Genomic DNA, 25,995 nt, shown 5'->3' with positions numbered 1-25,995 from the left:
GAGCAACCCAAGGTCGCGTCTACCCGACTACCTCCGAAGGGAGCCGAGACTGTGGCCCCGCCCACGTCCGGCCGAAGCTCTTGGCTCCGCCCACAACCGAACCTACTCGACCACCTCCGAAAAAATTGGAAGCTTGTGGCCCTGTCTCCAAATCGCCCCCTGATTCTGGCTGAAGAAACCTGGAGCGGAGGCCCCGCCTCCCTCTGACAGCTCAGCTCCAGGCCCCGCCTCTTTCCGGGGTCCCTTGGCGCCCTCGGAGCCCGAAGCTTCTGGCCCCACCCCTTCCCGAGCCGAAGCCCCGCCCTTTGCGTGTTCGCAGCCGGGTAGATCCGAGCCTGGCCGGGTCCCGCCGCCGGGTAGTGCTCTCGGCGCCGCGTCCGCGCTCCTTCCTCGCCCAGCCCGGACACCGCTAGGCGCTGCGTGCACGGCCCCGGACCGCGCAGTTCTGCAGGCCCCCCGAAAGAGGCTGGGGGGTGCGGGGGCGTGCTGGGCGGGGTAGGCGTGGCCGGACCCACGATAGCCCGGGGGCCAGGACTCCTCGGCCGCCTCTTGCCCTGCGGGCGGCGCAGAACCGCGGGTCCAGGTGGGCCGGGGTGTGGAGGCGCCCAGGAGACCGGGAGGGGTCTGGACATTGTGGGGTCGCTGCGGATCGGCGGACTTATGGGGTGCGGGGGCGGCGCCGGGAGGGCGGCCGAGCTCCGGGGTGGCATGGGCGAGCCCCCGGGTGGCGTAACCGCCTGTGGCTTTGCCCAGAGCGGATATGAGCCGCGCTTGGTGCGCACCCTGGGACTCGGGCTGGTACTGGGGAGCGGGCCGGTTCTCCGGCTTCAGACAGGAGAAGGAACCCGAGCTCGGAGAAAGGTGGAGGCTGGAGACCTGGACTCCTCTGAGGCCCCCTCGAAGAACGGCAGGGGCTTTGGAGAGCAGTGTTTTCGGAGGAGGGGGTGCTCAGGGATAAGAAGAGAGGGGCTGGTGTTGCTTGATCGTCTACGGAGGAGGGGGCCGCCAGGTTTGGATTCCTGAGTTCTCAAAGGAGAAGAGATCTGGGGGGCCTGGATTCTCAAAAGAGAGGTCTGGGGGTGACTTCCTCTATTCTCAAAGGAGGAAGGGCCTGGAGGTTGGGATTCCTGTGTTCTCAGAGGAGAGGAGCTGAGGGTAGGACTCTTTGATCTTTGACAACTGGGGATTCGGACGGGAGCAGATTCCTAAATCCTCTAAGGACGAGGGGCTGGCGGCTGGACTCTTGGGTTCTCACTGTGAACGTCTGCCCCTCCCCTAGAACATGTCGCCCGAAGAATGGACATATCTAGTGGTTCTTCTTATCTCCATCCCAATCGGCTTCCTCTTTAAGAAAGCTGGTGAGTCAGGTTCCCTCCTCAGCGGAAAATAAGGGGGGGCGGGCACAATGGGGGACCCCGTGGAAAGTTCTACACTGACGCTGTGCCTTCTCCCTGCAGGACCTGGGCTGAAGAGATGGGGGGCGGCGGCCGTGGGTCTGGGGCTCACCTTGTTCACCTGTGGCCCCCACACTTTGCATTCTCTGGTCACCATCCTTGGGACCTGGGCGCTCATTCAGGCCCAGCCCTGGTGAGGATTTGGTGGGAGGAGGAGGGGGAGCACAGAGAGGGTGAAGGATGCAACCTGTTTCCTCTTGGGGTCTTTCTCTGTTTCCGCCTCTGTCTCTGGATGTCTCTTGTGTGCCTCGAGATTCTCTGTGTCATGTGTCTGGTCTGTTTCTCCTCTCCTGACTTTTTCTGGGTCTTGTCCCTGTGTGTTTGGCCTGGCCCTTGATGTCCATGTCATGGATTCAGGAGAGAGGAGGGCATTACTGGTCTGCTGGCCCTGGTATTCTCTCTCTTTCTCCCTCCCCTCTCTCCCTCCCTCCCAGAAACAAATGGAGGCGTGAAGGGTCTTCACCCGCAGCCTCTCTCTCCATCCCCTCCTTGTTCTGTTGCTGTGCGTTTCTCTGCAGCTCTTTCAGTCATGTTCATTCCATACACCCCCCTCTCCTGTCTCTGAAGGTGGGCGGTGGGGGGTGGGATCTGCAGCTGGAATCCAGGGGGGACCGAGGCAAGACCTCCGGCACCCAGCGCAACAGACCTCCTGTCTTGTCTCAGCTCCTGCCACGCCCTGGCCCTCGCCTGGACCTTTTCCTACCTGCTTTTCTTCCGCGCGCTCAGCCTGCTGGGCCTGCCCACTCCCACGCCCTTCACCAACGCCGTCCAACTGCTGCTGACACTGAAGGTCAGGCTCCCCCCGCACCCCCAGCCCTCCCTGGGTGCCCGTGAGCCAGCCCAGCTTTACCTTCTCCCTGGGGAGGCAGAGGAGGCGGTCGGTCTCTCCCACGCACTCTGCTGAGGGCAGGACTTCACCTCTCAGCTCTTCCCCAGGGTAAAAAAAGTACCCAAAGCTATATAACTGTGGGTGTCAGTGGGTGGCTGGGCTAAAGTGCATCTTTGTAGCAAGCCACGTTGCAAAGGAGAAGAAAGAGAAAACAGCTTTGGGCAGTGAGCACTGAGCTGAGGGCACAAAAGCAGAACACCACGTCTGGCTTCCCATGACCTGGGAAGATGGGAGAAAACAGGTCTGCAGGCCCCACCACGGGAGAAGAGGTCACGCGCTCCTCCCGGGGGCTTCCTCTCAGTGATCGAAAGGGTCAGGCGGCAGTGGCGGGCAGGGCTCTTCCGGCATGCCGCATTCCCTGGCGGGAGCTGAAGGGTGGGCAGGAGCGGGGCAGGAGTGGGAGGAAACCAGAGCCTCTCGGGACGCAGGGAGCAGCATGCTTGGAAGGGAGCCGGCCGCGTGCCGCCAGCCGTGTGCCAGCCACATGGACTGTCCATCAAGGGGAGGCCGCAGCTCGGGCCAAGCCGGGCAGGGCCTGGCTGGCCCCAGTGAGGACTTCCAACTTCTTCCTGTGGGGGCCCAAGAGCCACCACAGGAGGTTTTTCTGAAAACCTGTGACCAAGTTTACAGGTTTAGAAACACCTCCTCCAGACGCTGAAAAAAACTGCAGCAGGAAGGGTGAGGTGAGGTGACGTGGGACTCCTTTATCTAAGTGCAACTGACAAACTGGCGGCTTGAGGCAGGCCTGGGGCAGCTAATCAGGGCCCCACCAGGAGGCCTGGCATGTAGGAGAACCTGGGGCGCGTTTTTGTTGATGTTTACCTTGGCCAGGGCAGGATGAGGAAGGGTCCTGGTCCCAAGGGGCCAGAGAGGAGGGAACCCAGAAGGAAAAGGACTTGGGTAGATTTGAGAAGGTAGGTCAAGGGTCACGGCGAGGCCCCAGGCGGTCTTATCAATAAAGGGATTAAAAACACCGTAATACAAACCCAAGGTTCAATCCTGACTGCCTCCGCCATTTGCCAGCTGAACACCTGCTGAAGCTGGAAGACACATGTCGGGCCAGCCTGGGGTCTGTGTGCAGAAGGGTAGAGAGCTGGCTGGGGGGCCAGGCTCAGCATACTCAGCCCAGTGGTGGAGGCAAAGTGAAAGGGACAGACTCAGAGACTTCAGGGACTCGACCTGGGGAGCGAGGAAGGTTTCCAGTCTAAGCAGCTTATTGGATGCTGATTGGCATTTGATGGGGCTTCCCTGGTGGCTCAGCTGGTAAACACTCCGCCTACAATGCGGGAGACCTGGGTTCGATCCCTGGGTTGGGAAGAACCCCTGGGGACGGGAAAGGCTACCCACTCCAGTATTCTGGCCTGGAGAATTCCAAGGACTGGCATTTGATGAGGGGAGAGACCAGATGAACACCCGCTTCAGGGAATGGCTAAAACCGTTTTACACTTGGGATGTGTTAAATTTGAGGTGCTTGGAAGTCATCCATCCATGTATTAATGACAAGAGGCAGCTGCTTTTTCTTTTTTTTTTTTTTTAATTTATTTTGGCCATGCCATATGGCTTGTGGGATCTTAGTTTCCCAACCAAGCATCATCAAACCCGGGCCCTGGTGGTGAAAGCAACAAGTCCTAACCCCTGGACCCCCGGGGAATTCCCTAGAGGCAGCTTGGTGGACAGGCTTGGAGCTTGGAGAAGTCCCACCGGGGTATAGCATGGGTGGTACCTAGAGCCATGAACTGCGGGGGAGCATGGAAAGATGGAACTTAGAGAAAAAAACATGGGGGGCCCAGGAGGGAGCCCTTACTCGTCATTAGATGCTCAGAGCTGCCCAAGGAGCAGCGCCTTGGCATCCAGCCCCACGGGGCCGCCCAGAGCGGTCATGAACGGGAGGTGGGTGTGAGGAGGCTGAGGTCTGAGCTGTCCTCCCGCACGCCCCTTCCTCCCAGCTGGTGAGTCTGGCCAGTGAAGTTCAGGACCTGCACGTGGCCCAGAGGAAGGAAATGGCCTCGGGCTTCAGCAAGGGGCCCCCCTTGGGGCTGCTGCCGGACGTGCCCTCTCTGATGGAGACCCTCAGCTACAGCTACTGCTACGTGGGGATCATGACAGGTGAGCGCGCCCGCCCCGGGCCTGCCTCTGCCCGGACTCTGCTGTCTGGTCTGTGTTCCTGCCCCCCGTGCCCGGCCCCCCGTTCCAGCCTCTGCTGCTCTGAGTGTGAGCCTCTGAGCCCCAGTCCATGCCTCCCTCTCCCACTGGCCCCAGGGCCCCTCCAGAGTAGACACAGATTGTTCTCAGCCTCAGTGATTGCTTGTAACTTATTGGGAGCACACAGGAGATTAAGGAGAAAGATGGATGTCACCCTAATGTGTCTCCCGCCCAGGCCACAAGGATTCACAGTGTATGATCCCATTTTTAGTTTCAGGACCTATTTTTCATTACTGTTGACCTCGTAGAAGGTTTTGACTTCTGTAATAACTGTATTGAGCTGTGATTACCATAACCACATCCAGTTTGCTGGGTTTGAGTCTCTCTATGGAGAAGGAAATGGCAACCCACTCCAGTGTTCTTGCCTGGAGAATCCCATGGACGGAGGAGCCTGGGGGGCTACAGTCCACGGGGTCGCAAAGAGTCGGACACGACTGAGCGACTTCACTTTCACTTTCACAGTTTTGCAACATGACTACTGTGCAATTCCATCACCTCAGAAAGAACCCCTGCACCCTTGACCATAGTCTGCCCAACCTCCAACTGCCTCCATTCCCTGAAAGCACTAATTGAGCTTCTCTATGTGTTTGCCTACCCTGAACATCTATCAGTGGAATCATACAGCGTGTGGTCCTCCGTTAGACTTTCAGCACTTCTGTTAGAGCCCTCTGCTCCCTCCCCAGGCCAGGCCATCATTTTATCTCGAGTGTAGCAGGCCCCTCGTTTCCGTCACTTCCCTCTGCAGCCCCTCCCTGCTCAGTGGCTGAGGGGTCTCCTGAAAAAGCCAAATCATAATCTAGCCCTTCCCTGGTGGGAGAGGCCTTCAGTGGTTACCCCAGCGCTGAGAAAAAAAACCCCAGAGTCCTTGGAGAAGGAAATGGCTACCCACGCCAGTACTCTTTCCTCGGAAATCCCACAGACAGAGGAGCCTGGCGGGCTACAGTCCACGGGTTCGCCGAGAGTTAGATGTGACTGAGTGCGTACACATGCATGCTCAGCAAATACAAACAAGTTGGTGGTTTTACACAAACGGAAAGCATGCTTACAGTCAGCACCCCATCAAGTAATCTTCCCAGCACACCACTGGTCCCTCCTGCTCCCTTCTAGTTGCTGCCGCCCAAGGGCAACCACTGTCCGGACTACTAAGAGCATAGGTTAGCGCTGTCTGCTTGGGGACATCATGTGAATAGAATCAAATACAGTGTGTATTCTTTTGTACTGGCTTATTTGCTCAATGGTGTGCAGGACTTTTGCTGCATGGACTTGTACCTGGTTTGTTTTCATGGCTGGATAGTATTCCATTGAGTGGATAAACCACAAGTTATCCAAAAATATACATATATATATAAAAAGCCAAGCCCAAAGTCCTGGTCAGATCCCCCCGGGGTCTTGCCCCTGCCACCCTCTGATTTCTTCTCAGGCCCCTGTCTTCCTCAAGGGACGCGCTCGTGCGCCTCCTGTTCCTCCGTGACCCCCAGGCCCTCCTGCCCCCCTCCCTCCACGTGTGCCAGGACCCCTGGTTCTCGGGCTCCTCTGTCCGAGACGCTCCCTAAGTGTCTGTCCCTCTTTCCCGCCGAGTCCCCTGCCTCCCCCTTCGTCCGCTCTCGCTTGCTCTCCGTTCTCCTCTCTCCCTGGTTCCCCCGGGCTCCCTGGTCCCTGGCCCGTCTCCTCTCCCCCGAGACCGGTGCTCTGCCCGCCATCCCCACGCGCACATGCGCCTGACCGCGGCCCGCCCTCCCGCCACAGGCCCGTTCTTCCGCTACCGCACCTACCTGGACTGGCTGGAGCAGCCCTTCCCAGGGGCCGTGCCCAGCCTGCGGCCCCTGCTGCGCCGCGCCTGGCCGGCCCCGCTCTTCGGCCTGCTCTTCCTGCTCTCATCACACCTCTTCCCGCTGGAGGCCGTGCGCGAGGACGCCTTCTACGCCCGCCCGCTGCCCGCCCGCCTCTTCTACATGATCCCCGTGTTCTTCGCCTTCCGCATGCGCTTCTACGTGGCCTGGATTGCCGCCGAGTGCGGCTGCATTGCCGCCGGCTTCGGGGCCTACCCCGTGGCCGCCAAAGCCCGGGCCGGGGGCGGCCCCACCCTCCAATGCCCACCCCCCAGCAGGTCAGGCGGCGGGAGGGAGGTGTCCCAAGACCCGGCCGGCCCCATCACCGCGGGCTGGCCCTGCCCCTAGCAGGGAGGAGAGTGGGGAGCAGCGGCGGGAGGGGGGGCTGGTCTCCCACCGGTTGTCAACAGAATGTCACCCTTGGCCAGCACAGCCCGCCTCCCCTGTCCTCGGAAAACTGAAACCTGGAGATCGCCCCCTGTCGTGTCAGCCCCTGGGGTAGTGAATTGCTCTCTGTTGCTAGGAAAAGGAAGGTGTATTCTAGCAACCACCCTGCTGCCCCTCTGATGGCATGGAAGTGTCAGCCCGGTTACCCGGTTGTTCCTGGTTGCTCAGCATGCCATTGCTGGGCAGTGAGGAGCAGCCCCTTGTTGCTAGGGAAAGTTGCTAGGGAAACCATTCCCTAGCAACAGAACTGCCCCTTCTTGCCTTTGTTGCTATGGGAACGGCGTCCCCTAAACTGCCCCCTTCTTTGCTGGGAGCAAGCAGGCCCTCCCTGTGAGATGTCATCACATAACATTTAAATGGCATTCGCTTTATTTATTTCTGGCTGCTGGCCACAGGCTTTCTCTGGTTGGGGTGAGCGGGGGCTACTCTTCGTCTCGGGGGCAAGCTTCTCCTTCCAGTGGCTTCTCTCCTTGCGGAGCACAGGCTCAGGAGCTGTTGCCCACCACCTCAGCTGCTCCAGGACATGTGGGGTCTTCCCAGACCAGCGATGGAACCCGTGTCAGCCCCCTGCATTGGCAGGCGGATCCTTACCCACCTGAGAAGTCCCAGAAATGGCATTCTCCACCATGCTACCATGCTGTCCTCTGGTGGGGGGTGGGGGGGGTAGCAGCGGACACCATTCTTAGTAACCGCCAGAAGCCCCCAGTAACTATGGGTTAAGCTTGTTGCTGGCGAAGCTACTAGCCTAGTTCCTTCATCAAGAGGCAGAGCACACTGCTAGTAACCAGGGACTCCCTTGTTGCTAAGGATACGTTGCTCCTGTGTTGCTGGGGAAGTGGCACCCTGGCAGTCAGGAGTGGGCCCTCCCTCGGTTCCCTGCAGATGTCCTCTGGCATTCAGGCTGGGGCTGGAAAAGCAGCCCCTTGATGTAAACTCTGAATGACTCCTTACTAGGGTTGGGCCATCCCCTTGTAGTCACAACAGCCATTCCCTTGTGGGGAAAGTGGCGCCCCCACGCAACATTTCTTCCTTCTGCCAGAGTAACCAAAGGCAGGCCTCCAGTTGCTAGCGGGTATCCCCCAGAAGACGTGAAGCAGGAGCTGAAAGCTTTTCTAAACCTTCTGGGCCCTGCTCTTAATGGAAGCCCCGCTTCCGTTATCAGAAGTAGCCAGTGGTTCAGGCAGGTCAATGATAATCCCCCACTGCTCTGAGCGTTGGCACTGGTGACCCCGGAACCGCTGTATTGCTGGAGCTGATCCTTCTAGAACAGTCCTACAGACTGATAGCCAGCAAAGGCCTTTTCAGGACACTTTTTTTAAACATCCTAGGCTTGTCGCTAAGAAATGCCCTTTCCCTAGCAACAGAGACCATTGAGGTGACAGGCGGGCCTAGAACATCTCCCTAGCAACCATGGACCACCTCGCTGTTAGGGCTGCTGTTTCCCCAACCACGGAAGGGTCCGAGGAATTTAGAAAGGACTACTTGGAGGCTTCTCTGGATATGCTGAACTTGGTTGCTAAGGAACGGCCTTACCCTAGCATCTGAGACCATTGGCAGGTCAGGTTGCTAAGGACTCATAGCTTAGCAACCGTAACCCTTGCAGACTTTGGCTGTTGCAGGCCCCCTTCCCAAGAGAAGGAGAATCCTCCTGCTGTGGATCTGTGCACGTCCCACCCCACCTCCCAAAAATGCACCCTCTGGGCTCCCCTCCCCTGTTGCCCTAGCAAATGCGACAGCCTGGGAGCTGTTGCCTGGCCAGACTCCCCTCCTTAGCGTCCGGGGCTGGGACAGAGCCAGCGTCGGGAGGGGGCCTCGCTGAGCTGCATGTCTGTCCCCCACCCTCGTCCTCCACCCCTCCCCCAGTCCGGAGACGGCGGCTTCCATGGAGTACGACTATGAGACCATCCGCAACATCGACTGCTACGGCACGGACTTCTGCGTGAGAGTGCGGGAGGGCATGCGCTACTGGAACATGACGGTGCAGTGGTGGCTGGCGCAGTACGTCTATAAGAGCGCGCCCGCCCGCTCCTACGTCCTCAGGTGAGCCCCTGTCGCGGGGGACGGCACGACTACATCTCCCAGCTGCCCCGGGGGCGCCCTGCGGCTCCCCCAGGCGGGCCTCCGCCCCTGGGGGTCATGGGAGCTGTAGTTTCTTGCGCCTCTGGCTGCGGCTCGGACTGCGTTACCGGGGTAAGCGCGTCCCTCTTTCCCTGGGCCTCCGTTTCTGCTTCTGTCAAGCCGGCCGCGTGGCACAGGCGCAGTGTGCAGTCCTGTGGAACCGACGGCGCGACCTTCCGGAATCGTGACCCTGCCAGTGCCTAAAAGACGTTAGGCGGTTGGTTGACCTCTGTTCCCTCAACTCTTTTTTTTTTTTTTCTCTCAAAAAATCCCCCTACATGCTTTTCGTTTTCTAGTTTTTCTTTTTTAATTGAAGGTATAGTTTATTTACAATGTTGTATTCATTTCAGATGTACAGCAAAGTGATTTAGTTATATATATTTTTCTTTTTAATTTTTCTTTTTTTTTTTTTTTTTGCTGTTTCCCGCTGTGCTTTGCAACCTGCAGGATCTTAGCTCCCCAACCAGGATCTGAACCCACCCCAGTAGTGAAAGGGCAGAGTCCTAACCACTGGACTGCCAGGGAGTTCCCTATTTATTCTTCTTCAGATTATTTTCCCTTATAAGTTATTACAGAGTATTGAGTAGAATTCCCTATACAGTAGCCAATACATTAAGTCCTGGTTGGTTATGTATTTTATATAGTGTGTGTATGTTAGCCTGAAACTTCCAGTGTCCCTCCCCACGACCCAGTGCACCCAACTCTTAAATGGGAGTAATGCTGTTAACCTGTGTCATAAGTTGACACGAGAAGTAAGTGAGAGAAAGTGTTAAATGCACTTACTGTGAGGCCTGAGCAGCTTTTATTATCCTTCACTCACCTGGTAATTCCTGAGTGGAGACTTTCTGTAAAGCTAAGATAAACTGACAAATTTAGATCTTGACAAATTTAGGAAGTAGGAAATCTTAAAGATGAAGAGATCTAGGCTCAGAGAGGTCAGGCCACCTGCCAAGTATCCCTCCGTCTTCCCCTCGCCTCCAGGAGAGGTCAGGATACACCATGACACATCCTCATGATGAAGCAGTTAATCATGGCACTGCTGGAGCTAGAGCTACCTGGATGTGGTGCTGTCTAGTTTGGATTCAGAGATCTCTGACCTTGCATGGAGAATGGAATAAAGGTGGGGAGGGGAGCAGGAGATGAGGCAGGGACTGGCCTGGTGGGCACTGATGGTGGCCTAGAGTAGGGACCAGTGGCCAGAAGTGGATGAACTGGAGAGGTGAAGTCAGGGCTCGGCCCCCACCTGGATGGGGGGAGTGAGAGGAAATGCAGCAGGGTGCCCAGGTGGTGGGCGTGGGTGATGAAGGAGAGGAAGTCTGCGCAGGAGGAAGTTTCAGAAGCAGGCCAAGGAAGCTAGACTTGGGTTTAGTCTCATTGAGTTTGAGGTGATGGTTGGATTTCCAGCCGGGGTGATTGGATAGACACCGAGTTATGTGATTCTGGTGTGTTAGGGAGAGGTTGCTGTAAGAAGTGGACCCGTGAGCATCGTCAGCTGTGGATGGTGCTTAAAGCTCTGGGGTCAAAGCACAGAGTGGACCCCATTTAGACCAGGGATTTTCAATGTCTGAGCTGCTCACTGGTGTCTGACTCTGCGACCCCGTGGACTGTAGCCCGCCAGGCTCCTCTGTCCATGGGATTCTCCAGGCAAGGATACTGAAGTGGGTTGCCATTCCCTTCTCCAGGGCATCTTCCCGACCCAGGAATTGAACCCATGTCTCCTGCATTGCAGGTGAATTCTTTACCATCAGAATCACCAGGGAAGCCCCGGGACACTCTCAATGGGGGGGTCGGGGGTGGGCAATTGTGCTGTGCCCCCAGGGGGCATTTGGCATGTCTGGAGACACTTTATCATAATGGAGTCTAGTAGGCAGAGGCCTAAACGCCCACCCCCACCCATCCTGAAGAATGACCCAGCCCCAGATGTCTGTAGTGCCAACAATTAGGGGCCCTGGTATAGACTGGGGGCCAGAGGAGGGGCCAGTGCAGACGCAGCCAGGAAGATAGGAGGACGATGGTTCCTTCGTTCCCTTCAGATGAGCGAGGATGTCAAGAAGGAGGGGCAGGTGGGAGGGTGTGTCTGCCCAGGCCAGGAGCTTCAGGGGGGCGAGGGCAAGTGTGACTCAGGGGAGGGGTGGGGGGGTGTGTGTCTGCCCAGGCCAGGAGCTCCAGGGGGGCGAGGGCAAGTGTGACCCGGGGGAGGGGGGGGGTGTGTGTCTGCCCAGGCCAGGAGCTCCAGGGGGGCGAGGGCAAGTGTGACCCGGGGGAGGGGGTGGGGTGTGTGTCTGCCCAGGCCAGGAGCTTCAGGGGGGCGAGGGCAAGTGTGACCCGGGGCGGGGGGGGGGGGGGGGGGGGGTGGGGGTGTGTCTGCCCAGGCCAGGAGCTCCAGGGGGGCGAGGGCAAGTGTGACCCGGGGGGGGGGGGGGGCATGGTGGGAGGAAGTCCCCCGCACCCTTGCAAGGTGAAGTGAAAGCAAGATTGGAGTGGGTTCAAGAGAGGATGGAGTTGGGAAGCTAGAAGATTCTCAGGAGTGCTCACTGCATGGGGGAGGGCGGGGCCGGAAACGGGGAGAGAGGAGCAGCTGAGGGCGGGGCCGAGAGCTGGCCGTGCACACGCGGAGTTGGATTTCTGTTTTTTAAGTTGGAGTAAAGTTGTGTTCGTTTCAGGGGTCCGGCAGCGTGAACCAGTTATATACATATACACGCATCCATTCTTTTTTGGCTTCTTTTCCCATACAGGTCATCACAAAGTATTGAGCAGAGTTCCCTGTGATATACAGTAGGTCCTTATTGAAAGGGAAAGTGTTCTTCACTCAGTCGCGTCTGACTGTTTGCAACCCCATGGCCTGGCCATGGAATTCAATAGGCAAGAATACTGGAGTGGGTAGCCATTCCCTTCTCCAGGGCATCTTCCCGACCCAGGGGTCAAACCCAGGTCTCCCACACTGCAGGCAGATTCTTTAGCACCTGAGCCACCAGGGAAGCCCATGGTCCTTATCAGTTGTCTAGAAACCTCTCTTTTTTTTACTAGCCACTGCCACTTACAGTCCTTTACATAGCATGCTCTCAAGAGACACACAGCACTGTGCCTGCTTCCAGGTTCATCTGAAGTTCACCTGGCAACTTGTTTGCCACCTGTGCTAGTTAAGGGTCTTTATCAACAAACCTCCTATCTCTGTCCCCAGTGGGATAAAGCCCCACAGCTGCAGGGAGATGGCTCCCAGGCCCTCAAGGAAAACATTCCTGGGCAGTAACAATTTCTAGAGGCCTCTTTCACCTTTTCAGAGATTGATATCTGCATCCAAAGGACAAAGGAAAGATGCTCAAACAGTAGATTTTTTTTTTCTTCAAGGAAATAGCCTAAGGAAAGAGAAGGAGGGAGACATCTCCCCTGTCAACAACAGGGAGAATTTAGCCTTTTTATGGACATTGCGCCCTCCCTCACCTACCCCCACACAGTTCCCTTCACTGAGTTTTTTGCTGTTATTCAGTCACTGAGTCATGTCTGATTCTTTGCCATTCCATGGGCTGCGGCACGCCAGGCTTCTCTGTCCTTCACTATCTCTTGGAGCTTGCTCAAACCCATGCCCATCGAGTCGGTGATGCCATCCAACCATCCCGTCCTCTGCCACCCCCTTCTCCTGCCTTCATTCTTCCCCAGCATCAGGGTCATATTTGTACTTTAAGCACCCGGACATGCCAGAGGCCAACCTTGGTGCCCGTGGGCAGGAACTCAGACCTTTGGCCGACCCTGCTGTGATTTGTGGGCACCTCGTGGAAGTGAGGGTTGGAGCCTGAATCTGTGGGTCTTCAAGGGCTAGCATTTTTGGAATCAGTAAGGAGAAGGGACCGTGGCTGGAGATGTCTGAGTCTTTGTGGATCAGGAATTATACTCCTAGATCCTCAAATCCTTAGGAAGTGGCGGAGGCTTGATTCCTAGGGCCTGAGGGAAGAGTGTTGGGAGGGGGTTGCTGAGAAGACAGTAGAGACTCCGGGTTCTGAGGGAGGAGGCTGGGGCCTGGACCCCTGATCTGAGGGGGGAGAGGCTGGGGGTCTGCACCCTTGGGTTTCAGGGAGAAAGGGCTGAGGATCTGGAAGTCTTGGGTCTGAGGGAGGAGGGGCGGGGGGTCTGGAGCCCCGGGTCTGGAGGAGGGGCGGGGGGTCTGGAGGAGGGGCGGGGCGTCTGGACCCCTGGGTCTGGAGGAGGGGCGGGGGCCTGGAGCCCCGGGTCTGGAGGAGGGGCGGGGGGTCTGGAGGAGGGGCGGGGCGTCTGGACCCCTGGGTCTGGAGGAGGGGCGGGGGGCCTGGAGCCCCTGGTCTGGAGGAGGGGCGGGGGGTCTGGAGGAAGGGCGGGGCGTCTGGACCCCTGGGTCTGGAGGAGGGGCGGGGGCTCTGGACTCCTGGGTCTGAGGGGGGAGGCCGGGGTCTGCACCCCAGGCCCTGATTCCCTCCCACCCTGCCCCCCGCAGGAGTGCGTGGACCATGCTGCTGAGCGCCTACTGGCACGGCCTGCATCCTGGTTACTACCTGAGCTTCCTCACCATCCCGCTGTGCCTGGCAGCCGAGGGCCAGCTGGAGTCCGCGCTTCGGTGGCGGCTGGGTCCCCGGGGCCAGAAGGCCTGGGACTGCGTGCACTGGTTCCTGAAGATGCGGGCCTACGACTACATGTGCATGGGCTTCGTGCTGCTGTCGCTGCGCGACACCCTCCGCTACTGGGCCTCGGTCTACTTCTGCGTGCACGTCCTGGCCCTGGCGGCCCTGGCGCTGGGCTTGGCCCTGGGCCGCGGCGGACCCGGGCGGCGGAAGTCGGCCGCCCCAACCCCCAGCCCGGCCTCGGGAAAGCTCCGGGAAGAGTGAGCCCTCGCCACACGCCTCTGCCGCTCGTCCGGCCCCTGCGCTTTGGTCTGGGAATCCCGTGAACCAGGCTGCCGCCACCCTTCCCAGGAAGAGATTGGAATTTGGCCAGGGGCCTGGAGAGGATTCCCCGGCTCAGCGGCCTGCCTGGCAGGCCAAGGCGGGGGCGCGCCTGCTTCCCTGGCTGCCACCACCCCCGCCCCGGTGATCAGTTTTCCCTCCCGTAAAAATCAAGATAAATGCCCAGAGAGACTCTCCGTTGTCCCTGCCCAGGGCCTGCTGTTCAGAGAGCTGTGTCTCCCGCCGCACCGGGGCCAACGGGCCACAGGGCTTCTTGGGCAGATGGCTGCACGGCGTGGGGGTCGGAGCCTCGGGGCGGGTCCGGGGGTCGGGTGGGGGGAGGTGGGCGCTTTCTGGCCGCTTTCGCTCCACGTCCTCTCGGTGGACCCGCACGGAGTGTGACCCTCTTGGAAGGGAGAAGCCGCGGTGCGGACGTCCTGGCCTTCGTGGGCTCCCTCTGAGCCAGCCAAGGGTCCCCGCGCTCCTGTAGCCTCCTGTCATCCCCGGGTCTGGGACAGGCTCAGAATGTGTAAATCTTTCCCAATAAAGTGTCACACGGAGACCCTGTGGTATGTCTGTGGACGGTCAGCCAGGGTGGGGGGACCGCGTACCTCCAGCATCCCGCCGCGAGGTGTCACCGCCCGGGCCTCTGTGGGCCCCGGTTCCCAGGAGGCCTGCCAGCAGCGGCCCTGAAGTTTCCGGGAAGGAGCGGGCACTGCCTCCGGGCCACCTGGCGGCCAGGTGCGCGCCCGCCTCAGGCCCCGCCCTCGCCTGGGGCGGTCCCCGCTCGGGGGGCCCTGGAGACGGAAACGGATCGGCGGCCGGGCCATGGAGGAGCGCCCGCAGTGGGACCCGGAGGCCTGGGGCTCCGCGGAGGGGCGGCCGGCGCCCCGGGCGGCCAGAACAGGTGGGGGGCCTGGAGAAGGTCGGGTCCGGTCCGTCTGGCGGGGAGACGGCCTGGGGGAGGCGAAGAGCCGGGGCCCCGCCCGGGGCAGAGGGGATCCAGGGGCCGGGACCTCGAGCTCCCGGGAGGAGCGCGGAGGCCCAGAGCCTGGGAGGCGGAGAGCGCTAGAGGCGGGAGGGGCCGCGCGCGTCTGAGGGGCGGGAGGGGCGCGACGAGTCCCGGGAAGGAAGTCCGGAGCCCACCCCTCAGCCTGAGGCGGGAACGGCCTCGCTTGGGTGCTTGGAGGGCGGGGGCGGGGAGGGGCGGTGTCAGGGGCTGGGGTCCAAACTCCCGGGTCTGGGGAGGAGGGCTGGGGTCCAAACTCCAGGGTCTGAGGGAGGAGCGGATGAGGGCCTGGACCCCCGGGTCTGAGGGGGGAGGCGTGGGGCCTGGACCTCCTGCTCTGAGGGAGGAGGGGCGTGGGGCTGGACCCCCGGGTCTGAGGGGGCGGCCTGGGGCCTGGACCCCCGGATCTGAGAGGGGGAGGCCTGGGGCCTGGACCTCCTGCTCTGAGGGAGGAGGGGCGTGGGGCTGGACCCCTAGGTCTGAGGGGGGAGGCGTGGGGCCTGGACCCCGGGTCTGAGGGGGGAGGCGTGGGGCCTGCCTGGACCCCTGAGTCTGAGGGGGGGAGGCCTGGGGCCTGGACCCCGGGTCTGAGGGGGGAATCATGGGGCTGGACCCCCAGGTCTGAGGGGGGAGGCGTGGGGCCTGGACCTCCTGATCTGAGGGAGGAGGGGCGTGGGGCTGGACCCCTAGGTCTGAGGGGGGAGGCATGGGGCCTGGACCCCCAGGTCTGAGGGGGGAGGCCTGGGGCCTGGACCCCCGGGTCTGAGGGAGGAGGGGTGTGGGGCTGGACCCCCAGGTCTGAGGGGGCGGCCTGGGGCCTGGACCCCCGGATCTGAGAGGGGGAGGCCTGGGGCCTGGACCTCCTGCTCTGAGGGAGGAGGGGCGTGGGGCTGGACCCCTAGGTCTGAGGGGGGAGGCGTGGGGCCTGGACCCCGGGTCTGAGGGGGGAGGCGTGGGGCCTGCCTGGACCCCTGAGTCTGAGGGGGGGAGGCCTGGGGCCTGGACCCCGGGTCTGAGGGGGGAATCATGGGGCTGGACCCCCAGGTCTGAGGGGAGAGGCGTGGGGCCTGGACCTCCTGATCTGAGGGAGGAGGGGCGTGGGGCTGGACCCCTAGGTCTGAGGGGGGAGGCGTGGGGCCTGGACCTCCTGATCTGAGGGAGGAGGGGCGTGGGGCTGGACCCCTAGGTCTGAGGGGGGAGGCATGGGGCCTGGACCCCCAGGTCTGAGGGGGGAGGCCTGGGGCCTGGACCCCCGGGTCTGAGGGAGGAGGGGTGTGGGGCTGGACCCCCAGGTCTGAGGGGGGAGGCCTGGGGCCTGGACCCCCGGGTCTGAGGGAGGAGGGGCGTGGGGCTGGACCCCCGGGTCTGAGGGGGGAGGCCTGGGGCCTGGACCCCCGGGTCTGAGGGGGGAGGCGTGGGGCCTGGACCCCCGGGTCTGAGGGGGGAGGCGTGGGGCTGGACCCCCGGGTCTGAGGGGGGAGGCCTGGGGCCTGGACCCCCGGGTCTGAGGGGGGAGGCGTGGGGCTGGACCCCCGGGTCTGAGGGGGGAGGCCTGGGGCCTGGACCCCCGGGTCTGAGGGGGGAGGCGTGGGGCTGGACCCCCGGGTCTGAGGGGGGAGGCCTGGGGCCTGGACCCCAGGGTCTGAGGGGAGAGGCGTGGGGCCTGGACCCCGGACCCTCCCAGCACCCTGTCCTTGCCCAGGCCCATCGCTGTCCTCTGTGCTGAATGAGCTGCCCAGCACTGCCACCCTTCGGTACCGAGGCCCTGGGGTGCTGCCCTGGGGGGCTGAGGAAGGTGAGGATGAGGAGGCATGGAGGAGAATGCAGACCTCCGCAGACGCCGCACATCAGGAGCTGCCAGAGCCTGGCCCCTCCCGGGAACTACCGTGGCCCATGCAGGCCAGGCGGGCACACAGGTGAGGCCACCTTCCCGTCCCTGCCAGGCCTTGGCCCCCTGCCTGCCGGCTGGCTGCTCCACCCCCTGCTCCAGCCCTCCGTCGGTCCCTGCGTCTCTCCCGGCCGCCCCTCTGGGTCTCCTTGACCCCCGGCTGTGTTGGAGCTTCTCAGGCTCCAAGGAGTCCTGTCTGCAGGATCCTGGTGCTTTCTCCCAGGTTCCAGTGTCTTGTGTCTCTTTTCCCTCCAAGCCTGACTGCCTCTGTCTGAAATCTGTGGTTCACTTTTTCTTTCTCTCTCTCTGAGCTTTATGTCGGTCTCTGCCTCCTACCACTCTGTTAACGTCTTTCTTTTCCCTGTCCTGCTGCATAATTTGCAGGACCCAGTGAAAGCCAGGTCTCTCGTTCCACAGTTACTACGCATATGGCACAGCAGTGAAAGTCAGCCGGAGGCCCTTCCGAGAACAGGGCCCTGGCTGCTCCTCAGGTGACCCTTGACACTGACCCTTGCTCCTTATATAATCTGGACACAGTCCCAAGGTGTGGGGAGGTTCCCTCACGCCAGGCAATGCTCTGACTCTGGCTGGGTGTCCAACAATGCAACTCAACTATGACACTATCTACCTGGAGACATAAAAAGGACACCTTTATCACTCTCACCACTTAGGAAATTCTAGGCTTTAGGAGCCCTGTGCCAATAGGACAAAGCCCAAATAATATAATTCTTTTTATTTTATCTTAACCACTGGGCCTCCAGGGAAGTCCTCCCTGCCCCCTGCTTTATTTCGATACAGTTTACAGATAGCATCTTATAAGTTTAAAGTGTACAGTGTTACATATACACTTATATGTTGCAAAATGATTGCCACAGTCCTGCTAGCTGACATCTCCACGCATCACATAATTACTGTTTGTTTTTCTGTGGTGAGAACACTTACTCTGTTGGCAACCCTCAAGTATACAGTGCAGCATTATGAGCTATGATCACCCAGCTCTACATTAGATTCCCAGAATTCATTCACCTTTTAACTGGAAGTTTGTACTCCTTGACCAACTTCAGCATTTACCTACTCTACCCCCTGGTTACCACCATCCTACTCTCTTCTGAGTTCGGTTTTTTATTTTACTTCATTTCATTTCATTTTTTGACCGTTCAGTGCAGCTTGTGGGATTTTTAGTTCCCTGACCGGGGATTGAACCTCCGCCCTCAGCATTGAGCGCACAGAGTCCTAACCACTGGACCGCCAGGGAACTCTCGGTTCAATTTTTTTAGATTCCACATGGGATATCATACACTACGAAATATGTTTCTTATTGTAAGTCACAATATCACACCTACCTATTTTTTTAACTTTATGATGATATTTGCTGACAGAAAAGTGCATGAGATATCATGCAGAGGCTTACAGAGTTTTCCCAAAGCAAGGATCCAGATAACTTCCACCTGGGGCACCCCCATCTCCTTCCCAGACTTTTGCAGAGGATCACTTCCTTGCTTTTCTTCACAGCTTCGCCATCTGTGTGTGCATCCCTGAACACTTTGTGCTTGCTCTGGGTCCTTCTGTAAATGGAACCCTGCAGTCTGTATTTTCTGTCTTATGCTTAGCATTAGATGTGTTTCTTTTTGTTGCTATGGAGTATCCCCTGTTAGGAATACACTGTAAACTACTTCCTCGTACAATCACTGGGTTGCCTCTCCCTGTTGATGGTTTCCATCTGGGGCGGCTAGGCCCCTGCTTTTCTGTCTTTGACTCTGTTTCCCGCCCCCCCAGACAGAGACTAGCCAGGGACCGAGTGGCCCAGGGCGCGGGGTCCACAGGGGCCCAATGGACTCGGCTGATTCGGAGGTCCAAGGAGAAGGTGCGGGAAGGCCTGCGCTCCCTGCAGCCCTGGGCGTGGACGCTGAAGAGGATCGGGGGTACGGGGGATGGGGCTAGGCTGGCGACTTGGGGCAGAACTGGACTCCCTGGCCTGAGGGAGGAGGGGCTGGACCCCCGGGGCTGAGGGAGGAGAGGCTGGGGACCTGGACCCCCGGGGCTGAGGAAGGCGGGGCTGGACCCCCGGGTCTGAGGGAGGAGGGTCTGGGGGCTGGACCCCCGGGTCCAAGGGAGGCGGGCCGGGACCGGACCGGGAGCGGAGCCCGCGGCCTCTCTGCTGCCCCCTGCAGGACAGTTTGGCGCCGGCACCGAGTCCTACTTCTCGTTGCTGCGCTTCCTGCTGCTTCTCAACGTGCTGGCCTCGGTGCTGACGGCCTGCATGGTTCTGCTGCCCACCTGGTTGGAGGGGACTCCCCCGGGTCCCCCTGCCCCGAACGCCTCCTCGCCCTGCGGCTCCTACAATCCCGGCTCCCACGGCCTGGTCACCTTCGCCACCGAGCTCTTCAACTTGCTCTCCGGAGAGGTGCGTGCCTGGGTCCCGGGACCCTCAGGGACCCCCGACCCTGGTCGCCCCGCTCCCTGAGCCCCCTCGTCCTGCCTTTCCTTCCGCAGGGTTTTCTAGAATGGTCTCCTCTCTTCTACGGGTTCTACCCGCCCCGCCCACACCTGACCATCACCTACCTATGTGCCGCCTTTGCCATTGGCCTCCTCTACCTGCTGCTCATCCTTCACCGGTCAGTGACAGCCCTGCACCCAGAGCCCCTGGACCGTGGCGGGGAGGAGCGCCCTCCCCCATAGGCCTGAGTCTCGCTCCAGGGTCCCTTTCTCTCTGCTTGAATTGCAGTAAGATTTTAAAATGCTTCATGACTGGCTCCAGGCCAAGGATAAAGATGGGAGATGTCTTCCTCCTGCGACTTAGTCTAGTGGGGAGGGTAAGATATTAAATAAACAAGGAAATTAGTTGCATCTTTTCTGGAGGGGAGAGTGGCTGAATAGGAAACAAACGGGTGATTCATTCACTCAGGGATAGGTATTAACTGAGTAGATACTGTGTGTCAAGCATTGTTCTAGGCATTTGACAAAACAGAGCCAAAAAAAAAAAAAAATCCAACAGAGTTTGGTTGGCCCTGGTGGAGCTGACATTTTAGCAGGAGAGAAGTAATAAGCAATAGGAGTGGATTGTATGGCATGTTAGAAGGTGATCATCCGAGCTGCCCAGCCCCCAACCACCGTCTTGTATTAACACTATAGCTTGCTTTTGGCCCATTTTCTTCTTTATATAAAGGGAGACTCTACATACGTTGAGACTAAAGCCCAGAGGATTCCCTAATAATTGGATGTGGGGTGTGGTGAATGATGGAAGTTAAGAATGACTCCAGGTGTTGGGACTTCTCTGGTGGTCCAGTGGTTAAGACTCTGCCTTCCACTGCAGGGGGCGCAGGTTCAACCTCTGGTCAGGGAACTAAGGTCCTGTATGCCTCAGGGTACAGCCAAAAATGAAAGAAAATAATAAAGAACGACTCCAGGTGTTTGCCATTTGAGATGGGGAGGGCTGTAGAAAGAGCAGGCTTTGTGCGGGGAATATCCAGGGTGCAGTTTTGGAGGGAATATTGAGTAGGCATTTGCATACGTGGGTTCTGCAGAAGAGTCTGCCCTGAAGTTACAAATCTGAGACTCACTGGCACTCAGGCAAGCCTGCGAGACTCCCAAAGGAAGGGACTAGGGTCAAGAAAGAAACACGACTTAAATATATATATATATATATATAGTGTTCTCAGAATGCCAGGCACTGTGCTGGGGTCCAGGGACACCAGAGGGGTACAGCTTACTGTCAAGTAGGGGAGATAAATTTCGAGACTGACTGTTAAATAAACAAGCCAATCGATATTTGCAGTTTGGGAGCTGTACTATATGGAAAACAAATGAGAGGATATGACAGAGCTGCTGCTGTCGCTTCAGTCGCGTCCGACTCTGTGCGACCCCATAGACGGCAGCCCATGAGGCTCCCCCGTCCCTGGGATTCTCCAGGCAAGAATGCTGGAGTGGCAGAGCAGGGATCAGCAAATTTTTTGTTTTCCTGGTAAAAAAGGGAAGGCCAGGTGGGAAGTAGTTGCATCTTTACAGGTCACGTGATCTCCATCTCAACTACAGTCTGCTGGGCAAAAGCGACTGTGGACAGTAGGAAAATGAGTGGGCATGGCTGTGTGCCAGTAAAACTTTATTTACAAAAAACAACACTTGGTCTCAGGGCCATAGTTTGCTGGCCCTCTTTGATACAGAATAACGCGTGGGGACCATCCTTACGTGGAGTGGCCAGTAAAGGACTCTCTGAGGAGGTGACCTCTAGGCTGGAAAGGTGGCAGGGAGGCAGCCAAGTGAACACCCAAGATTCAGGCACTTCAGACAGCGTAGGCTGTGACTGCAAAGGCCTGGTGGTGGAGAAAGGTGGAAATGAAAGGCGGGGAGGAGGAAGAGGGACAGGGTTTGAGCTTAGAGAAGTAGGTGGGGTTGTCTCAGGGAGACTGTGCTATGAAGGTGCCCAGGATTCAAAAACGAGGAGAAGCTGTGGAGTAGGTTTTAAGTAGGAGTGCCATGGATCCTCATAAAAGGAAGGTTCGACTAGCTTGCGAACAGGGGCTGGGCGGGCGAGAGGGCACAGGTGGAAGCAAGGAGCGCAGGTGGGCGCACTCGGGGGCAGTGGGGCTGGCGAAGGTGGCCGTGGAGTCTTTTTGCCCCGTTTTCTGTTTTAGTACTTTTCTCAGGTTCTCTGTCCCCGTAGGATTTTGTCCCCCCCCCCCCCCCAGTCTCTTTACCGGCCCCCTCCTTCCTCTGGGTCTCTGAACCCAATTTCCCATCTCCTTTTCTCTTACTGAGCCTTTGTCCCCTTTCTTGGACTCTCTGCCACTTTGGGGTCTCAGCCTTCCGTCTGCATCTCTCTTCGGGGTCTCTGTTCCCTTCTCTCAGGAGAGCTGGTCTTATCTCTTAGGGTTCTGTCTCTCCTTTCAGGTGTCTGTCCTCCAGGTCTGTTAATCTCTTCTTCACTCTTTGGCATCAGTGGCTGGACGTGTCTCCACCAGGCAGCCGCTCTCCAAATGCCCTGTGTCTCAGAGTTCATCTTCCCTATCTGCCCCATCAGAGGGCAGGGCTGTCCCCCTGTTCACGGATGTCTTGCCCACACTCCATTTCCCGGTCCTCCCCTCTCTTAGCTCCGTGTCTGGACTGAAGCAGACGTTGTTGGCTGAGTCAGAGGCCCTGACCCGCTACAGCCACCGCGTGTTCTCCGCCTGGGACTTTGGACTCAGCGGGGAGGTCCACGTGCGACTCCGCCAGCGCCTGATCCTATATGAGTTGCAGGTGCGCTTAGCGGCGGGGCCGGGTGAGCTGAGGGCACCCGAGGGGGCGGGGTTGAGGGAATGGGCGGGTCCTGGGCCAGGGACGGGGAATCCAGAGAGACGCTGGGCGGAGCTTTCTTCTTAGGAGGCGGGCCTTGAGGGAAAAGGGCTGAAGGCCACTACTGGGATGCCTGAGGTCAAGGGTACAAGGAAAAGCTAGCTCAGTTCGCAGTTAAGAGCAGGGCGTGTCCAGAAAAGGCTGGGTAGAGTAGAACCGAAACGCCCAAGACCAGGCAGGAGTGCTGGGCGGGGCCTAGGAGGAGCTTGATATGTTGGGCGGGGCCTTAGAAGGGCGGAGTCAGTTCTAAATTGTCAATCTGGAGGGTCTTGGGTGGGCTGGGACGGGACTATAGATGTTCTTAGCCGATGCAGCATCAGTTCCTGTTGAGCGTGGACCGCAGGCTGGACCTGGGGCACTGGAACACAAGTGGACGTTTCTTCCGGCCTTAGGTGGAGCTGGAGGAAGCCAGAGTGCGGCGCAAGGCTGCGGTGCGGACCCTGGGCCAACAAGCCAGGCTGTGGTCGGTGCGCCTGCTGCTCAACCTGGTGGTGCTGGCGCTCCTAGGGGCAGCCTTCTACGGCATCTACTGGGCTACCAGGGCCACTGTGAAGCTGCAGGTGTGGAGGGCCCTGGGGAGGAAAGGCCCTGGAACCTACCTTCCCAAGGGTGGAGGAGACTGAAGCCTGTGATTCTTGGAATCTCAGAGAGGAAAGATTGGGGTCTGTGTGTGTGTGTGTGGTGGTGGTGGTGGTTATGATTGGACCGTGGACATTCAGGGTGCTGAAGGAAGAAGAGGCCAGGGGAGGATAATGGTAAGCATGGCCCCTGCAGGACCCCAGAGCCTCTTCTCTTGGTCCACCCTCCCTCCTAGGACGAGCCTCTTGTCCAGCGGACGCCAGTGCTGAAGCTCATAGTGGATTACCTTCCGTCCATCTTCATCTCCGGGGTCAACTTCGTGCTGCCACCTGTGTTCAAGCTCATTGCCCCCCTGGAGGGCCACACCAGGAGTCGCCAGATCGTCTTTATCCTACTCAGGTTCTGGACTCCCGGTGTGGGCTGGGTCTGGCTGAAGGACATTGATGCTACCAAATAAGAGAATGACATTGTCAGGATTCAGGATCCGGTGGGATCTGGATTCAGATCCCAACTCCTCCTGTCACTGAGCCTCAGTTTTCTTCTGTGAAGCGGGGAGGACTGTGAGCACGCTCCACACAGGAGAATCCGGGCACGTGGTGGGCGCTCCGTCAGTGCTGATGCCCTTTTTCTCTTTTCCCCTTGCCAGGACAGTGTCTCTCCGCCTGGTCTCCCTGCTGGTCCTGCTTATCACTCTCTGGAGTCAGATCACTTGCGGGGGCAAAGCGGAAGATAAGAGGTGCAAAACCTGTGGCTACAATTACAAAGAACTTCCGGTGAGGATGCGGCGGCGGGACGGGGGACTCCTGGGTCCTTGAAGGAAAGGAAGAGCCCGGTGGGTTCCAAATTCTTGGTTTGGGAGGAAAGAGGAGCTTGCGGTGCTAGAATACCTTCCCCATGAGGGCAGGGGTATGGATTTTTAAAAAGAAGAAAGAACTCCCAGATAAAGTATTGATAGAATCTCATACTCTTGCAATTTGGAGACTTAGCTGTCTGGGTCTACAGGGTCCTGAGGTCTTTCTGACCTGTTCTTCCTCCCTCAGTGCTGGGAGACCCGCCTGGGACAGGAGATGTACAAACTGCTGCTGTTTGACCTGCTGACCAGCCTGGCAGTCATCCTGCTCATCCAGTTTCCTCGGAAGTGAGAGTCCCGCCCCTTGCCGTGGCCCCGCCCAGCACCCGTATTCTCTTTCCCCGCCCTTTCTAGCCCCGCCCCTGCCCTAGGCCCGCAGACCACGCCCCCTCCACGGGTCTGGTAGTCTGGTCCCTACAGCCACGATTATTACCTCTACTCAAGCCCCGCCCCCTAGACGCCCCCCCCCCCCACCCCCCCCCCACCCCGCCGCCGGGCCCGGGAAGTTTCGCCCCGCCTCCAGATATACTCACTTACCATTGGTGGGCGGGGCAGTGAAGGCGGGGAAACCCGCCCACCTCTGATTCTGAGGGTCTCACCCTGCCCCTCAGGCTGCTCTGCGGCCTCTGTCCCGGGGCGCTGGGCCGCTTTGCGAGGACCCAGGAGTTCCAGGTGCCTGACGAAGTGCTGGGGCTCATCTACGCACAGACAGTGGTCTGGGTGGGGAGTTTTTTCTGCCCTTTACTGCCTTTGCTCAACACGGTGAAGTTCCTGTTGCTTTTTTACTTGAAGAAGGTGAGCGGTGGGGAGCAGCCTTGGGTCTGAGGCGAGGTACTGGGGCTCTGATTTCTGGATTCTGGGAGAGGAGAATACTTAAGGATGTGACTGCTGGGTCCTGGTGGGGGAGGATGCCAAGGTCCCTGACTACGAGATCCTCATAGAGGACGGGTCTGGAGGACAGACCCCTGGATGTGGGAGGAGGGGTCCAGGGCATCCCAACTGTTAGGTCTGAGGGAAGTGGGGGACCTGGACTCTTGTGTCTGATGGTGGAAAAGAAGTGGGGTTCCTGGCTCCTGACTGAGGAGAGGGGGCCAGGGATTAGGGCTCCTGGATGGTGGAGGAGAGTCTGGGGCTCAGATTCCTGTGTCTCATATTCCCTTCATGCCCTCCTGCCAGATCACCCTCTTCTCCACCTGCTCCCCGGCCTCCCGCACCTTTCGAGCCTCCACTGTGAATTTCTTTTTCCCTTTGGTCCTTCTCCTGGGTCTGGCCATCTCCGCCGTTCCTGTGCTTTATAGTATCTTCCTGTAAGTGTGAGAGGTACCGGCCTCTCTCTCCCACCCTTCACCCTCCTCTGTCCAGGGTTCTGACTTTGGGCCATCCTTGAACTCTGCCTGTCTCTGACTCCAGGATCCCACCTTCCAAGCTGTGTGGTCCATTCCGGGGTCAGTCGTCCATCTGGGTGGCGATCCCCGAGTCTATCTGCGAGCTGCCCCAGACGGCCCAGAATTTTCTCTTCTTCCTGGGTACCCAGGCTTTTGCTGTGCCCCTTCTGCTGATCTCCAGGTGAGGGCGCTAGACTCCTGGGTCTGAGTCTGAATGTCTGACCTGGGGTCCCACCGCCTGCTTCCGAGAGAGAAGTGGGCTGGGGGCCCAAACTCTTGGGTCTGAGGGAAGGAGGGGGCTGGGATGCTTCGACTCCTTGAGTCTGAAGGAGGAGGTCCAGACCCCTGGTTTCTAAAAAGCCCTACGTGGAAGATACTCTGAGAACGTTTGGGGAGTGGCTTCCATTTTATCTCCTATAGCATCCTGATGGCGTATACCGTGGCCCTGGCTAACTCATATGGACGCCTCATCTCTGAACTCAAACGCCAGATACAGACGGTGAGCCAGGCCTGGCCCCTGGGAAAGGGTCCTGGAGAGTATGAAAAGGAACACAGGGGAGAGACTTGTCTCACCTCCCCTTCTCTTTACCCTTCCCTTCAGGAGGCTCAGAATAAAGTCTTCCTGGCGCAGCGTGCTGTGGCGTTGAGCTCGGTCAACAGAGCTCTTTGACCTCTCCAGCCTGGCTTGGGGTGACGTCCCACTTCCAGCCCCAGACCTGCCCCCAGATCTTTTTTTAGCTTCGTCCACATCATTTGGAAAATGAGCGAACTGGAGAAGACCCCGTGCTTTTCCAGCCCTGGGATTCCCTGCTGAGTCCCCCGAACCTCCAGTGAACCTCTTTCTAGTACTGTATCAATAAACCTAGTACTGTATCAATAAGCACAGCGGAGGCCGCTAAGTGCTTTCTGAATCTCGGGTCCAGAAGCTAGGGGCAAGCCTTCCGCGGGCCATAAACCAATCAAATGTGTGGGTCTGAGAGCGTGGCCGACTCTTCCGCGAGAGAACCCGCGCCAGCCAATCAGCGGCTGCGTTCAGGAGCGTCAGGGCGGGGACATATGATTGAGTCAGAGTCGTGAGAAGCGGCGGTCGCTAGGCGACGCCAC

At 58.9% G+C, this 25,995-nt stretch overlaps 2 protein-coding genes and 1 long non-coding RNA gene across 5 annotated transcripts; 2 read left to right on the top strand and 1 right to left on the bottom strand.

Moving 5' to 3' along the window:
• The first annotated feature begins 71 nt into the window (after nt 1–71).
• Nucleotides 72–14,411, top strand: MBOAT7 (membrane bound O-acyltransferase domain containing 7). Of its 2 annotated transcripts, none has more exons than XM_020895574.2 (8): nt 72–583; nt 1,280–1,358; nt 1,458–1,587; nt 2,118–2,244; nt 4,290–4,449; nt 6,292–6,652; nt 8,685–8,861; nt 13,405–14,411. In XM_020895574.2, exons 2-8 carry the CDS (start codon nt 1,283–1,285, stop codon nt 13,790–13,792), a joined length of 1,419 nt encoding a protein of 472 aa, XP_020751233.1. In that variant the 5' UTR covers nt 72–583; nt 1,280–1,282; the 3' UTR covers nt 13,793–14,411. The 2 variants fall into 2 exon arrangements, with proteins under 2 accessions (XP_020751233.1, XP_070306373.1); XM_070450272.1 differs by lacking the exon at nt 72–583 and adding an exon at nt 746–1,009.
• Nucleotides 14,412–14,659: 248 nt separating this feature from the next.
• Nucleotides 14,660–25,771, top strand: TMC4 (transmembrane channel like 4). Of its 2 annotated transcripts, XM_020895563.2 has the most exons (15): nt 14,660–14,756; nt 16,561–16,774; nt 18,523–18,668; nt 18,918–19,150; nt 19,240–19,361; nt 21,834–21,981; nt 22,470–22,637; nt 22,892–23,055; nt 23,303–23,429; nt 23,697–23,794; nt 24,118–24,301; nt 24,683–24,813; nt 24,917–25,072; nt 25,312–25,390; nt 25,493–25,771. In XM_020895563.2, exons 1-15 carry the CDS (start codon nt 14,678–14,680, stop codon nt 25,559–25,561), a joined length of 2,118 nt encoding a protein of 705 aa, XP_020751222.2. In that variant the 5' UTR covers nt 14,660–14,677; the 3' UTR covers nt 25,562–25,771. The 2 variants fall into 2 exon arrangements, with proteins under 2 accessions (XP_020751222.2, XP_020751223.2); XM_020895564.2 differs by lacking the exon at nt 24,683–24,813.
• On the bottom strand, nt 20,829–23,029 carry LOC110138495 (uncharacterized). Its single transcript, XR_002314210.2, has 2 exons — nt 22,943–23,029; nt 20,829–21,056 (listed from the first exon to the last, which is right to left on the bottom strand). It is a non-coding gene; the product is annotated as an uncharacterized lncRNA (long non-coding RNA).
• Nucleotides 25,772–25,995: the final 224 nt, after the last annotated feature.

The sequence above is a fragment of the Odocoileus virginianus genome, chromosome 20, assembly GCF_023699985.2.
Source record: "Odocoileus virginianus isolate 20LAN1187 ecotype Illinois chromosome 20, Ovbor_1.2, whole genome shotgun sequence".
In the NCBI taxonomy this organism is placed as follows: domain Eukaryota; kingdom Metazoa; phylum Chordata; class Mammalia; order Artiodactyla; family Cervidae; genus Odocoileus; species Odocoileus virginianus.
The sequence above is the reverse complement of the archived record's forward strand: the minus strand, read 5'-3'. Positions and strand labels throughout refer to the sequence as shown.

Bases quoted from the DNA above. Each gene is read 5' to 3' on its own strand.
- MBOAT7 (XM_020895574.2), top strand. From the start codon at position 1,283: ATGTCGCCCGAAGAATGGACATATCTAGTGGTTCTTCTTATCTCCATC. The intron at 2,245-4,289 runs GTCAGGCTCCCC...CCTTCCTCCCAG, and splicing joins AACTGCTGCTGACACTGAAG to CTGGTGAGTCTGGCCAGTGA. The intron at 4,450-6,291 runs GTGAGCGCGCCC...CTCCCGCCACAG, and splicing joins CTACGTGGGGATCATGACAG to GCCCGTTCTTCCGCTACCGC.
- TMC4 (XM_020895563.2), top strand. From the start codon at position 14,678: ATGGAGGAGCGCCCGCAGTGGGACCCGGAGGCCTGGGGCTCCGCGGAG. The intron at 23,430-23,696 runs GTGAGGATGCGG...TTCCTCCCTCAG, and splicing joins ACAATTACAAAGAACTTCCG to TGCTGGGAGACCCGCCTGGG. The intron at 24,814-24,916 runs GTAAGTGTGAGA...CTCTGACTCCAG, and splicing joins GTGCTTTATAGTATCTTCCT to GATCCCACCTTCCAAGCTGT.